Source organism: Aspergillus chevalieri, chromosome 2 (genome assembly GCF_016861735.1).
Source record: "Aspergillus chevalieri M1 DNA, chromosome 2, nearly complete sequence".
Classification (NCBI taxonomy): domain Eukaryota; kingdom Fungi; phylum Ascomycota; class Eurotiomycetes; order Eurotiales; family Aspergillaceae; genus Aspergillus; species Aspergillus chevalieri.
This window is the reverse complement of record NC_057363.1, coordinates 2,259,030-2,273,269: the sequence shown is the minus strand read 5'-3', so window position 1 is coordinate 2,273,269 and position 14,240 is coordinate 2,259,030. Positions and strand designations below refer to the sequence as shown.

Here is a 14,240-nt window from a genome sequence, read left to right as displayed (position 1 = left end):
AGAGGCAGGGCGCTGCTACTATACATATGATCCCAGACCCCTAACGGCCCAGGACATGCACCTCAGACTCACGGAGCGAAGGCCGGAGCAGAGGTTGATTGACTGAGAGTGTGAGTACACGACAAGGATGGATGGATACATATATGTATGGACGGTGGATGGTGGCGACCAACTGAGCTTGAGCTTGTTTTGTTTCACTCATTTCAGTACAAAGTGATTATCTCGGCCCGCACTTCCTGCCGCTCCTCCTCAAAATCATTGTATCCTTTCCCAAACCACGCCAGCAGGCATATGATGACACGTTTGAGATCAGGAGAATGAGACCTCGGATCAACCAGAAGATTACGTACGCAGGCAAGCAGATTCGTCTCCCAATCCCATGCCTGCCAACACATTTCAAAGCTATCCCATTGTAGGTATAGCTCTTCGAGCGTGTTTGGTAGAACAGCCGTAATTTCGGTGTCTTTTCAGGAAACAGATTTAATAAGACAATGATTAAGACCTCCGCAGAGCGCAGTCTGAGGAACATCTTTAGGAATCCCTGAAATGTGTCTTTGTTTCCCCAATCAGCCGAAGCAAATACGTGATTCCCACGCGAGAAAGGGCAAGTTTCAAACCCCCATCGATAGCTTCTCGACTATTTGGCTGACAGGATCTAACGCATCAAGCAGAACGTATGGATTTTCCAGGCTTGGTAGATGATAGTACGCCAGACCCAAGTGGAGGAATTTCAATTGTTGAGCTGTGTACTTGCTCGAGTTGTTCTTTCAAGCCCATACGCACAGGGCTTACTGGACGAACTCAAGATTGACATGCGTCAAGTTCTCGACAGAAATCACATTCTTAGATAAGGAACATGGTGGCTTTATAGTATCTGATACTTTGATATCCTGAGTTATCAAACTTGCTTTTTTGAGGGAGAGCATCATTTCGTGATGAGAGGGTCAAACAGAAGATTGACTCTCTTCTTGAAGGCCAAAGGGGCTGGTAACTTAAGTCAATAGCAGCCCTAAACTCATCATGCTTTTGCATGTCATTTGTACTTGCAAGTGAGCTTCTACGATGGATGATGCAGAGAATTGAAAAACTTGCACAGAGAAGAAAGATAGAGAGTAAGGAAACCAACTTGGTATAAAGTACCAAGGTAAAATGAAGTGGGGCTGAGACCTCTGTGCGTGAATACTCTGCTGATATCAGCGATTCACCCTACCCTGTTCTCAGGGCTGCATATTGGAATGTCTTGTGGTGTTTCCATTACAGCTCCAGTGCGATACCAAAGCGACATGAGATCAGTCTCATATTTGCTTCCAATACTGAGAATGAAATGACAAGGAGTGCTCTATAGAAATTAGAAATAGGGCTGTATACAGTGTGGAGACCACCATCACGTGCACTGCATCTCCGCTATCTTATCGCAACGACCTCCAAAGTTCTTCGCAAAGACAAAGAAACCCCCTGCAAGCATACATACAAAAAACCACCAGAATGCTCGACAATACTTCGAAACAAAAAGCAACTCCCGACTCCCTCATCAACCGCGATGCCTCGATAAAATACTGGAACGACATGCCCGCAACCGCAGGCGGCATGCTCGCCATGATCGGCTCGTATCCTTGGTATACCCGCATTGACCTCCGCGGCTCAAAAGCCTTCCTCGCCAAAGCCCGTCGCTTGGTACCTGGATGCTCAACAGAGGGCAAGATAAAGCAAGCTGTTGACTGTGGTGCGGGAGTTGGGCGCGTGACGGAGGGCTTCCTCAGCCATGTGTGCGAGACGGTTGATGCGGTGGAGCCGGTAGCTAAGTTTACAGACGTCATACACGAGAGTCAATTAAAAAAGGACGACGCTGTGGGGGATATATACACAATGGGTATTGAGGATTGGTATCCGGAGAAGAAATACGATTTAATCTGGACGCAGTGGTGCGTGGGACATTTGACTGATGTGCAGTTGGTTGATTATATCGTGCGGTGTCGGGAGGCTTTGAATGAGACGGGAATACTGGTATTGAAGGAGAACCTGTCGACGGATTTCGGTGGTGAGGATATGTATGATGATGAGGATAGCAGCGTGACGAGGACGGATGAGAAGTTTCGGAAGATCTTCAAGGAGACTGGGATGAATGTCATCATATCGGAGATTCAGGGTGGCATTCCGAAGACGATGAACCTGCTACCGGTTAGGATGTATGCTTTGCGGCCGATGAGCTGAATGCACGCTGTGATGGACCTATCTGCGGACTCTGTGGGCGTCTCACATCCATGATCCATGATGACATGTCTTGGATGTTTACATAGAATAGAACTGATATTTACAAGAATAAACCAACGCAAATACACAAAATGTACCTGATCCATCAACAAGACTCGTAGATCTGGCATCCACCATATATATATCCTCCAGGGCTCCAATGAACAGGATGATCCACTGAAATACATCCGAATGCTATCATATATCCAAGCCATCACTCAGCATCGGTACTGTCGCGATCAACCATATCCAATGCGCTTTCACACAACGACTTGATCTGCTTCCATCTGTTCAATATCACAGTGACTCTTGCATTCCGGCGCTCATCTTGCCCAGCTGCAATGTTCCTTTCAAGACTTTCAATTGACGCCTCGCAATCTTTCAGGTAAGCGTTGATCCAGCCGGAGATGATCTCGGCTGTCTTTTGTGGATCAACTCCCTCGGTTGAATCACTGTCCACAATATTTCGCCAATCCTCGCTATTCATGTATGAAATACATGCGACTGCCCCAACGCGGGGGCAAGGCCCTGTAGATGTGATTTCGTAGTTGCTAACCAACAAGCCATGTTAATTCGAATAATGGAACGGTTGTAGCATTAAGCACGTACCCATAGTAATCCCGCTGCTTCAACTCTGCTTGATCAGCTGGGCTCAGCTCCTGGAATATTATATCGTCCAGGTATACCGCGTCGCACGCATTCTGGTCGAGGAAGAAGCCATCTGATTGATTAATATCTCGTCTAGCCACAAAGGTCGATGCAGCTCACACTCAATCAACAGAAAATCATTGGTGTGCGCTCCGTAGCTGATGTATACTTCTTCATCCTTTTCTGGAGTGCGATGTCAGCTGCTTTTCCATGTAATTCTACCACTGTCACGGGGGATTACCAATTCGTCTGTTTGCCTTGAAAATGTAATCCGTACGCCTGAATGCGACATCACAAGTCTTGCTCTTGTCAGTGCTCCATTACAGTTCATGTATTTCGAAGGTACTTACCCATTCATCCGAATGATTGAAGTAATCCACAAAAGGCACCAATCCTAAAGCATCATTCCAGTCTTCCGGGTCATCCTTTCCCGGGCCGACATAATAAAAGCTCCTTGTGTTAACAATACACCAATTATGCAAAAAAGAATCCCAGTCCATATCAGGGATCACAGAAACAACATCCTCCCACGAACGTTGAAGTCGCGTCCGCTGTCGGGAGAGGATATTCTGATATATTTCTTTATCGGCTTCACTCAACGGATTCGCCTGGGCTGTTTCCGGGGTCCCAGAAGCAGAAGGTGGTAGGATAATATCACCTGCCCCTGAATTGCTCTGCGAGAATTCCGGCCATAATAGGGGCATGCTATCTTCGAATACCTGTCGACTCGGCCATACCTTGCGCCACGGATCCCATTTCTTGAGTGATCTCCTATCACCGCGAGTGAGATACGCGGCGAGAATAGCTTGGACTGGAGTGCCGGGTTGAAATTTCTTGACAAAGGTTGATGGGATACTGTCAACTGTCAACATCAAAGACAAGGGGATTGTGATAATGGTCTCGTCTTTCTTGGATAGGTTGATTAGTGAGATGTTTTCTCCGTTATCTGGACTTGTATGCTCACTTCTATCGTCCTGGTGGCCACCATCCCAAGGCCACGACCGGGGAATCGGGCCGGAACGACGCCACGGACTTCAGCACCGTGGGATATCGCCCATTGCATGCATTCGAGGTGCTCGTTGGGTAAGTCATCCGTTGTCATCGTAAAAATATATTCTGGGGGTTCTTACAGTCGATGAAACGCGTCGTGTCGAAGATAAATGAGTCACGTGAAACACGTGAGAGCGGAATATTTAGAATCCGATCGCCGTGTAATGGGGGTTTAGGGCTAGCTCAAGAAGAAATGCTAGGCAGTTAGAGCTTCAATGATAAATATGATGTCAACGTCTGGTGCCTAGAATCGCTCATGACCTCTCAGATAGCGCTTCATAGAGAATTCATACAACATACTTGGGCTAGCAAACCATCGAAGTATCTATACTTACGATTCGTGCATTATCTACAGAACATACGACAAATGGAAGAGCAACACCTTCCTGAATTTCACTGTCCCGGCCGTGGATCTTGCGGTAGCATCTGGGCAGCATCAGAGTACGGGTCAGCATACAAGAGTGAAGATGGCTGGACGAGCCGATCTCTGCAGAATGACTGCAACATGCACCAGCGCGTAGTTGAGAGCATGAGCCGATTGACGGATCTCAAGATAGCAGGAAGGTTACTTACTGAGTACAAAAAATTTCCTCAGATCCAGTTCCCGAATGTCGTGGCTTCATTGGACATTTGGAGCAGATTACCAGCCTTGCAACACTCTCGAGTCTCAGCGCATCCCGCCATTCCCCGAAGCGACGAGAGAGCTGCTGATCAGGATCACTGCACACCTGATAATAGGCCCAAAGCCAGTGCGTACAGAGCTAACCACCACCGTTTTATCAGGCCGTACCTTGGCTGGAGATGCATACGCAAAGAGCCCTCAAAGTTCATTTCTCAGGAACTATCCGTTTCATGTCGACCAGATGGAAGACATTGGCTTGGCGGTGGGTGATATGAGCTCCTATGCGCGAGCCGTAGCGGAGACTTTGGCAACGTTGTACTGGATTGGCAAAATAGGCAGTAATGATGTTGAGTTCGTGCTGGCGCCGCCAGACGGGCGACGGCAGGAGATACCATGCCAAACGTCCTGGGTGAGCATACCATGTGGATGCTTGACTTCGACTTGTATACTGACATGTCAATGGACGAGGAGGGCATGCAGAAGGCTGTAAGGGCGTACTGGCGTAATGATCCGTTCTATCCTCACCCCGGGAAGGGGCCGTGGAAGGAGTTTTAGGAGCAGTATCTGCAAACTGGTCACGAGATCTGTATAGCTCGCAACTGTTTGGGCTCGCCGAATTGTTTCTCGACTTGATCGAACAAGGTGTACAAGACTACATAGTTGATCCAGTGAATGCAATATATGTTCATGGACCTAAGCGCTTGTATTGACTGAATTGGTATGGTGTAGGGCAACTAGAAAAGACAAGCACAGGGGTGTAGCCTATGCGCCATTCCCTAACACAGACGACCATTCTCTGCCCGTCAGCCACTGTGCAGAAAGTAATGTGGTAAGGATCGTGGCTGAAGAATAATCATTTATTAAGGCATCTTGATAATTCCTATATTCATGGTCATCTGTGACCAGAACTACTACTCCGCACAAGCACTTGCTCCATCAATGACTCATTAATCGGAGTCCTCACTCCGACCTCCCTACCCCTCCGCACCCAATACCCGTTGATATATCTGACCTCCGTCTCCCTCCCAGCCCTGAGATCCCAGACCATCGAACATGTCGTCTCCGCTGTTTGAGTTAGAATCCTATTAACCGTGGCTTCAAGCCGCTCGACCGCAAACCGTGCGCGGACACCAGGTACGCTTTGTAGTTCGTGCAATGCCAGCACAACCGCGGAGATCTCTGTTAGGATTTCCCGCCGTGTATCGGGGAGGGTAAAAAGAAAGCCGTTCTTAGCATTGTTCAATGCGCAGAGTGGGTTGCAGAAGGCATTGACGGCGAGTTTTTCGAGTTGAATCTGGAAGACATCGATGTAGGAATATGCGGTTGCGTTCAGGCGGGGGGCTTGGGGTAGGCTGTGTAGGAGATAATTGCATTCCTGCTTGCCTCCAGATGATGTCGGTCCGGGCTTTCGAGGAACAGGCCCGAGAGACATTGCGGCGGGGCCCCGGTGATGGACATGGAAAGTTCTGTCAGATGTGACACCGTGCGAGACGACGCCGACAATGTAAGATGGTCTGCACTGTGAATCGGGAAATAGAGTTTCGTTCACGTCCTCTATCATCCCGCATCCGTTTTGTAGAAAGAGTATAGTCGAGCCGGGGGAGAGACGATGCCGGAGTGGCCGCAGGGCTGAGACGGTCTGCGTAGCTTTGACGCTGACTATGAGATGATTGATAATTGAATCGCCACCGTAATCAGATCCCATCTGCCTGTCAGCCATAGTTGGTACTGGGGTCCAATTCCCCTGCCGGAAAACCTCCAGGTCAAACCCTCCATGTCCGACTCGGGTTCCCTCGCGCGTATCGAGTAGGATCTGGTGACCGGCTTGGTGATATCCGTCCAGTAACGACTCGCGATGCAGAAGCAAAGTGACCGGCGGATGATTCGGGATTTCACGCAGCGAATGTGCAGTAAAGGTGCCGATGCTTCCAAGTCCAAGGACATGTATCCGTGAGTTCTCTGGTGAGAGCGAAGACATGGTGCGGCTTATGGGTTTTCTCAGTACAGACGGTGACAATGAGGACAACTGACGAAACAAAAGCATTATGCGACCGCAAGAGGAATGGACAGCAGAAAAATCATTCCGCGATAAGAGAAGGACACAAAGCCCATACCAATTTTTGTACGTTGTTCCCAATCGGGTTAGCGCCTGCGCGCCCTACGCCTTGGGCCCACTTGGAAACTATACAATTTTTTGCAATGCTAACGGATTGTACTCTGTAGTGAGACCGGTATCAACTGTCTCTGCTCGATGTTCGGCCCTCTGCTATCCGCAGTGCAAGTTTCGAAACGCAGAAAGCCACTCCGGGTTATCAGCGATGGTCTGATTCCACGAGTCCTCCGAGTCGTAGAGGACCCGCCTAGCTTCTTGCTGAAACATTTCGTCCGTAGGTATGACACCAGACGTCATTTGTCGCTGGGCATAATGGCTCAGATGGAGGGTAAGAATCTCCGTGAAGGAGCTTAACTCTGAGCGCGATATACTATCGTTTGGTGTTTCAGCAGGTGCAGCGACTTGGGTCTTTTCGCAATTGGCACTTCGGTTTCCCTCTTCGTTCCAGTTCGCACGAGACGAGATCTGTGCAAAGTGATCTCGGACATGTACATTGGTCGCGGAAAATGGGATCATACTCTGAGATTCAGAGCCAATAAGATACGGAGGTAAAGCGTTCGTCACTCGTTCGGCGATTTCGGGCGGGAATCCATGTTCACCTCGCCAATCTCTCATGGTAGACCCCTTACGAAAATGTTCAGCTATATGGTCGACTCGTTCGTCCCAGTTATTCATCAAATGTTCACAAAAACCGCAGCGTGACGAGACTGCGGATTCCCCAATCTTCCAATCATCAAGTAAAGGCATAGCTTCAAGACGATGGAATAACCGTAGATGTTGGACGAGATGGTCTTTTCGGCGAAATGAACGGGGCTTATTAGAGTCATCTCGACAAGAATTGTGGCTGTGAAATTCCAAATGCTCAGGACTAGGGTCCAATGCGCTGCAGAATGCGCAGTGTTTTCTTCCTGTCACGATCGAGAAGACTGTGCTTCCATGCGGTGCGCAGTACCACGCCTCTGGGTTCAGGTGAAGAGACTTCTCGTGACGCGCCCAGTCATATTTGCTCTTAAACGTATCGCAACAAAACGTGCAACAGAATATGCGCGGCTTATCAGTAGCTCTCTGAGGCCGCCGCGTTGGTTTGTTGACTCGAGACTGGGAGTGATGAGATAGGCCTGTCCACAATCCCCGTGATGAATTGGACACACCAGAGCTCCCGGATACCCTTGACGACCCATTCGACTCCCCACTAGAAGTAGATGGAGCTCGCCGGTAATGCCGAAACGCATTAGATATAGCACCACGGTCACCCAAGCGACTATAGTCACGAGAAGGTGCGTTCCTAACCGCATCCATGATAGCTGCCATGGATGCCGGTTCATCTTCTGGGGGTGATTCATGCCATCTGTCCATGGGGTCTAGCGCGCACGAGTTCGGAACAAAGACTGGATCTGGGTCGGGCCCCAACCGTCGGACAAAGTATCGACTTCTGCGCCGGGGGAGACCCGTAAAGTCACTAGCCGGTAATTGGTAGTTATTCGGAATGGTCGCATGGCGCAGTTCTGCAGGTTCGGCACCTGGCCCAGCACGTTCTGATTCTTGAGCACAAGGGGTTGGTTCTGAATTTACCGTACTGTCGGCTGTCACATAATCTGGTAGCAAGCCAGGAAAGAAATCATAGTGAGATGAGACATCTGTAAAGTCTTGGTTTGACTGCCCCGGGGTCTTATTCCCATCAGCGGCGTCAAATGGTAATGGTAATGATATATTCGAGTCATAACCAGCCGGAACAGATGGGAGTGCGGAATGATCAGGTTTTTCGACAGATCTCAATGAATCAAGAGCACTTAAATCCAGAAACTGTGACTCAATAGAAGGATAGTCGAGCAAATTGGGATCTAAGGTGAAATTGACTTCTTAATGATTAGCCACAGCTCCCATTCCGAAGGGAAAACAAGAGACACGCTTACCATTTTGCTCCAGGTTATCAGCAAAATAGAACGTGTCCTCCTCTCCCGGAGGACGCGACTCGGCCATCCTGGCAGTGACAGTCCATGATGGCTCGTCTGTCGACCGAAATCCTGATCTTTTGGGACTCGCACGTGACTTAAAGTTGAAACATTACTAAGCAATTATATAGTTTTCATTCAGAACCAGAAAATATGTATGAGGCTGGGTGGAAGAAGTGATTGTTTGCTCATTCAATTGAGAAGAAGCGGTTGAGTAGTGTGGTATGTGCATGTGACGGTTGGTCGTAGGCAATTCCCCTTCGTCGTGCTCCCCTCCCCCATGCTCTCTACATATTCGGCTCATCTTGCGCCATCATGAGTTGCGTAATGTGCATAACTGAGAACCCAACTACAAAAGAGGATCTATACTTCTCTCAACATCTCTGTGTTTCCCTGTGGTCGACGGAAAATACTCTGCATAATACCAGACGCCTCGACCATACCTTTATTGATCTTGCCCGTAACCTCAATTTCACAGAGACGGCAAAGAAGCACCCTAGAAACAATGTCAATCCCATCCGGCTAGATCCAGGAAAGCGATAATTTGCCAGACCATGTCCTGGAATTTCAAACTGCATACAAACCAAGTCATGAAATTCGGCCATAATCAATTTCGATGCGTGTATTAAGCCACCAAGAAAATTCCGGAACAAGGTCGTTTGGCCCAGGCTCGACATCATAAATGTACTTTCTGAGAGTTTGTCGGTGGTTCAATCCGCCAGCTATCTTGTAACTGGCATTGGAGAAATTACTCGAAGATAACGGGTTTCAACGGAGATTTTCTTAAGGGAGCGCTCGCAAACAGTCTCAACCGACAGCCTCTCGTCGAGAACCCAAGTGAAAATCGGAAGTAGACTGTTCATTTAGGGAAAATATCCTCTTAGGGACTGGCGCATAGATCAGCATGTTGGTCTTCCCTGGTAAATATGATAGATATCAAGATTTGGTGAATTGCCAAGCAAAAGTATGCCCAAGGTAGTCTCAACAGAAAACCGTATTCGATTATGACAGGCACACAAACTAGTGCTGACTAGTAAGACAAGACAGCACACCGATGGAGCTAATATAACTTGGAATGTGCATGTTCCCTAACAGTCAATGTCCCCGACGGCGTACAGGAACAACAGCGGTCAGGGCTATTGGCGTGAAATATATGCCTGGTATTACCGGAAACTGGGGTGACGTTTTTGTGCCCGATGAATGCGTTATTTGTGTGTCCGATACACTCCGATACGTGATACATCTCCACTGTCGCAAGGAGAGAAAGCCATATCGTGACGAGGCTCAGATGACCATTATCGAGTCATGCCAAACCCCAGCATGATTTTTCAAATGGCATATCTTCCTGACTGTTTCTCTTTCTAATAGTATCTGGTATCGGGACTTGAATGTATCTGTACAAGCTGTGCCACAGTGGTAACGTACCTCGTAACATACGGTAAGTGGCTCCCCCGCTTTTGTACGGAAGTCGGGGTTAGTGGCCGCCACCAAGTGGGGCTGGCGTGGCTCATCGTCCGATCAGCCGATAAGAAGCGCCGATAAGCCGTGTGGCGATACATATTCCATACAGTATAATACAGTACATGTCGGTAAGAGCAGGAACCTTCTCTGATAGGTGAACGGTATTGATTTCAGGGCACAATTATGTTGATTGGTGAACGATTGGCACAACCGTACTTGTATGGTTATTGGTATAACGGTCAGCTGACTAGTACTATCTCCAACATCTCCTGCTGACACTTTTTTCTCTCACTTTCTCCCTTCCCTCCATTCTCTTCTGCCTGTTCTCCTCTTCGACTCCTCCGCTCTCCGTGCTCTAAACCGTGGTGTTTGCTGGCTTCTTTGCAACCTGGATGATGCCTGAGTGACGTTCGCGTATACCACTACTATCACAGTACGCGGTTTCGGCCACCCGGGTTTCTCACGGCTTCGTCGTTCCATGGTACGTTTCTAACCGAGAAACGCCTCCAATATCGGTATCGGCCAATCTCCCCGAATCGCCTGCAGTCCGCGACTCGCGCTTTAGTTCGCTCTTTTGCCGGCAGGCGAACTTGATTATCAAATTTGGCCCCTTGACTTGTGCGATCCGGGATACTTTGGACATTCATTGAATCACTCCACAGTTGCTTTCAGGAACACTATCATCATTCATTCGTCTTTTTTTTAAGGTTGCGGAACGAAACTTACGAGTATAACGAAATTGGTTAACTATGGGTGTTTAAGAGAACCGTCATTGCGGAATACCCGCGTGTTGTCATCGAATTGTCGCATTGGATCTTGAACCCTTATATTTGTTTTTTTACTGTCTGCGAAAAGGATTTCGAACTGCCTTTTTTTTTTTTTCTCTCTTCTTCGTCGTGAATTGCGAAAAGGTCCCCGTGACTTTGTTCTACGGACGTCACCATGGCCGGCACAATGCCACGAGCTGCGCATTCCCCGGTGAGTGCGTCACCAGTGAGTCCGGCGAGTCCGACTTCCTCGAACGGCCAAATCCCACTGGGACAACCTCCGAAGCTCAAGGGGCGCCGTAAATTGCTACAAAGCCTCCAGCGAATGTCGTCAAGTCCGAGTCTGATCAGGCGCGGTCGATCCCAGTCCACCGGTTACCGTCGCGATGGCAAGGCGTCATTATCTTGCGTTTCGCTTTCTCAGTCCGCCTATAATCCGTGCTTAGGGAATGGCAGTTCCTCTCAAGTGTATGGTGGATTGAATGTTCGCCCGGTAACTCCAGGGGTTCCGGGAGAGGAGCAAGATGGAAGTCCGCGCATCCGCGTCATCGGTACTGATTCCCCCAACGCCTCCCAATTGAGGACAGTGCCTCTGCCGAATGAATTGAGACCAACATCTCGTGGGTCACCACCACCATGCAATGAAATGGTCGAAGACATCGTTGAAGAGAGTGAATCAGTTGTGCAGCCGGTACCTACAACGCCATCGATTTCATCAAAGAAAGCCTTCGACTTCTGGGGTGATATGCCCAACGAGATCAAGATGCGCATCTTCCAGCATCTGACCCCCAAGGAAATTATACGCTGCTCATCCGTTTCGAAGACATGGCATGACATGTGCTATGATGGGCAATTGTGGGTTCATGTTGATACGACCGACTACTATCATACCATTTCGAGTGATAGTCTCGTGAAGCTCATCATGGCGGCTGGTCCGTTCATTCGCAACCTCAACCTCAGGGGTTGTGTGCAATTGCGAGACAAATGGTTGACGGACGGTGATCGCATGTCAGACGTGTGCCAGAATTTGGTTAACTTCTGTCTTGAAGGGAGTCGCATCGACAAGCATACCGTCAATCACTTTCTTCAGCGAAACCCTCGTCTGGAGTACTTGAATGTTACTGGATTGACAAGTGTGACGGATTCTTCTATGAAGACTATCGCCAATTGCTGCCCTCAGCTTCAAATCTTGAATGTTTCCTGGTGCATCAATATAAGTACGAAGGGGTTAAAGAGGGTTGTCGCATCATGTCCGCAATTGAAAGATCTTCGGGCTAGCGAAATAAATGGATTCGACGATGAAGATTTCGCCTTGGGATTGTTCGAGAAGAACACGCTCGAACGTTTAGTTATGAGCCGCACAAACCTCACGGATGAGAGCTTGAAGATCATTATGCACGGTGTCGATCCGGAAATAGATGTTCTTACCGACCAACCTATAGTTCCGCCTCGACGGTTCAGACACCTGGACCTCCACCAATGCCCCAATGTAACGGACGATGGTGTTAGCAGCATGGCGCACAATGTGCCTGACCTCGAAGGCCTTCAGCTCTCCCAGTGCCCCGAACTGAGTGACGATTCCATCATTGACGTCATACGCACTACCCCAAAGCTGTCGCATCTCGAGCTTGAAGATCTGGAGCACCTGACAAACGATACACTCATTGCACTTGCCAGATCACCATGTGCTCCTTGTTTAGAACACCTCAATATCAGCTTCTGTGAGTCTCTAGGCGACATCGGAATGCTCCAAGTGATGAAGAGCTGCTTAGGGCTCCGTTCAGTCGAGATGGACAACACACGCGTTTCCGACCTCACCCTGATGGAAGCCAGTTACCGCGTTCGCAGAAGGGGTTACGACAGGAACCTGCCTCAAGTAGGCTTGCACCTGGTCGTTTTTGACTGCGCCAATGTCACTTGGGCAGGTGTCAAGGAGGTCCTCTCCAGCAACGCCTATATCCCACGAGCCTACAAGAACCAGCAAACAATTGTTACCGTTGCGCAAACCCAGGACTCTGAACAGCCCCCATCGTCGACTAATCCCTCAACATCCGCTCCGCCCCCACCCCCGGTGTACCCCAACGAAATAATCCATCTCAAATGCTTCTACGGCTGGCAGATGACCGTCGACGAGCATAAGAAGCGGGTCTTGCGCGGCGATCTCGCTGCAGCGAGCAGACTGGATCGCAAATGGGCAGACTATATGATGGCCACTGAAGAAGCCGGTGCCACTGGCATGGGGGTATGGCGGAGAAGACGTCGCGCGCGCGAGGCTGAGCGTCTCTTTAATGCGGATGATGATGAGGATGTGTATGGTATTGGGGGTATCTCTGCGTTTGGGGGGAGACGTCGGAGAGCGCAGAGTGGTGGAGCTTGCGCTGTGATGTGAGATCTGAAACTACGGGCGCCCGTTGCGCTCGCACCTCGCCCTAGGCACACTTTATGATACGAGATGACACTCGTTGGCCCGGCAATCTGGGATTGACAACCAGCACCTTGATGGTGTTAAACTTGGCCTATGATTTACGATCCCCTCTTCCATTTTTTACTCTCTTCCTCCGTCTTTCCTGTTCCGTACACTTCATCTTTTCTGTCCGGTGTTTTCAGTCTTCGGTTGGGTTGGCACGATCTATGTTTTACATTTTGGATGGGGATGTTCAAAGCGTGGAGTTTGATCTGGCGCTTACGTGTGGTAGTCATATGATTTTTTTTTTTTTAGGCATTGGATGTTTATGAGTTATGACACTTTTTCCATTGTCAATTGGCAAATAACTGCACGATCGCACTTGTAGCAGCTTTCCAGAGCGGAGCCTAGCGACATTTAACTGCGGTGAATGCCATCTGTATGGCTTCAATGGTATAGTAGAGAAACCCTTCACTGTCCGTCATACTCCAGTACTCTCATCATCCTCCATCCCGAGAACAATTACACCCATCAAGCTCGTAGCGTTCGAAGCCGATAACAAGCGAATACAGCCAGTCCAAGATTGCACGATTGGCCGAGTTTGGAAACTCATATCCAGACGCAGGATATAAGCCTCGATAAACTGCTTACCGAGAATTATAGCCACTCAGTAACGCTAGCTCGTACCATCCTAACTATTGAAGGGATATGCCATATAACACTTGAAACAACCGCATCCAAACTTTCAACATATCCACTTACATGGCGGCCCCCATCGCGTCATGCCGAAAGAGACGAATACAAGAGGAGCTGCGACCCTTCCTGTACCTGTATGGTATATTCATCCGAAGCGATCCTAGAAATTGGGGAGTTTCGATAGTTCTCCGTAACGCATATGGGTACTTATTGCTAACATACATTTTTCAAAAGTATAGTGACAAAGGGATTGAAACCATTCCTCAACGTGCTCAAC

The 14,240-nt window shown here is 48.8% G+C and overlaps 5 protein-coding genes across 5 annotated transcripts; 2 read left to right on the top strand and 3 right to left on the bottom strand.

Annotated features, from left to right (window-relative positions):
- Positions 1-1,485: 1,485 nt before the first annotated feature.
- On the top strand, positions 1,486-2,211 carry TAE1_1 (N-terminal protein methyltransferase; the record flags this gene model as incomplete). Its single annotated transcript, XM_043285128.1, has 1 exon — positions 1,486-2,211. One exon carries the CDS (start codon positions 1,486-1,488, stop codon positions 2,209-2,211), a length of 726 nt encoding a protein of 241 aa, XP_043133851.1.
- Positions 2,212-2,464: 253 nt separating this feature from the next.
- ACHE_20786S (SET domain-containing protein) lies at positions 2,465-4,000 on the bottom strand (the record flags this gene model as incomplete). The annotated part of the gene is made up of 6 exons (XM_043285127.1): positions 2,465-2,801; positions 2,860-2,971; positions 3,019-3,081; positions 3,140-3,197; positions 3,249-3,806; positions 3,863-4,000. 6 exons carry the CDS (start codon positions 3,998-4,000, stop codon positions 2,465-2,467), a joined length of 1,266 nt encoding a protein of 421 aa, XP_043133850.1.
- A 1,462-nt stretch (positions 4,001-5,462) lies between these two features.
- ACHE_20785S (ketopantoate reductase family protein) lies at positions 5,463-6,614 on the bottom strand (the record flags this gene model as incomplete). Its single annotated transcript, XM_043285126.1, has 1 exon — positions 5,463-6,614. One exon carries the CDS (start codon positions 6,612-6,614, stop codon positions 5,463-5,465), a length of 1,152 nt encoding a protein of 383 aa, XP_043133849.1.
- A 222-nt stretch (positions 6,615-6,836) lies between these two features.
- On the bottom strand, positions 6,837-8,663 carry ACHE_20784S (uncharacterized protein; the record flags this gene model as incomplete). The annotated part of the gene is made up of 2 exons (XM_043285125.1): positions 6,837-8,539; positions 8,597-8,663. The coding sequence occupies 2 exons, from the start codon at positions 8,661-8,663 to the stop codon at positions 6,837-6,839; spliced, it is 1,770 nt and encodes a 589-aa protein (XP_043133848.1).
- A 2,375-nt stretch (positions 8,664-11,038) lies between these two features.
- Positions 11,039-13,252, top strand: ACHE_20783A (F-box domain protein; the record flags this gene model as incomplete). The annotated part of the gene is made up of 1 exon (XM_043285124.1): positions 11,039-13,252. The coding sequence occupies one exon, from the start codon at positions 11,039-11,041 to the stop codon at positions 13,250-13,252; it is 2,214 nt and encodes a 737-aa protein (XP_043133847.1).
- Between the last annotated feature and the right edge of the window lie 988 nt (positions 13,253-14,240).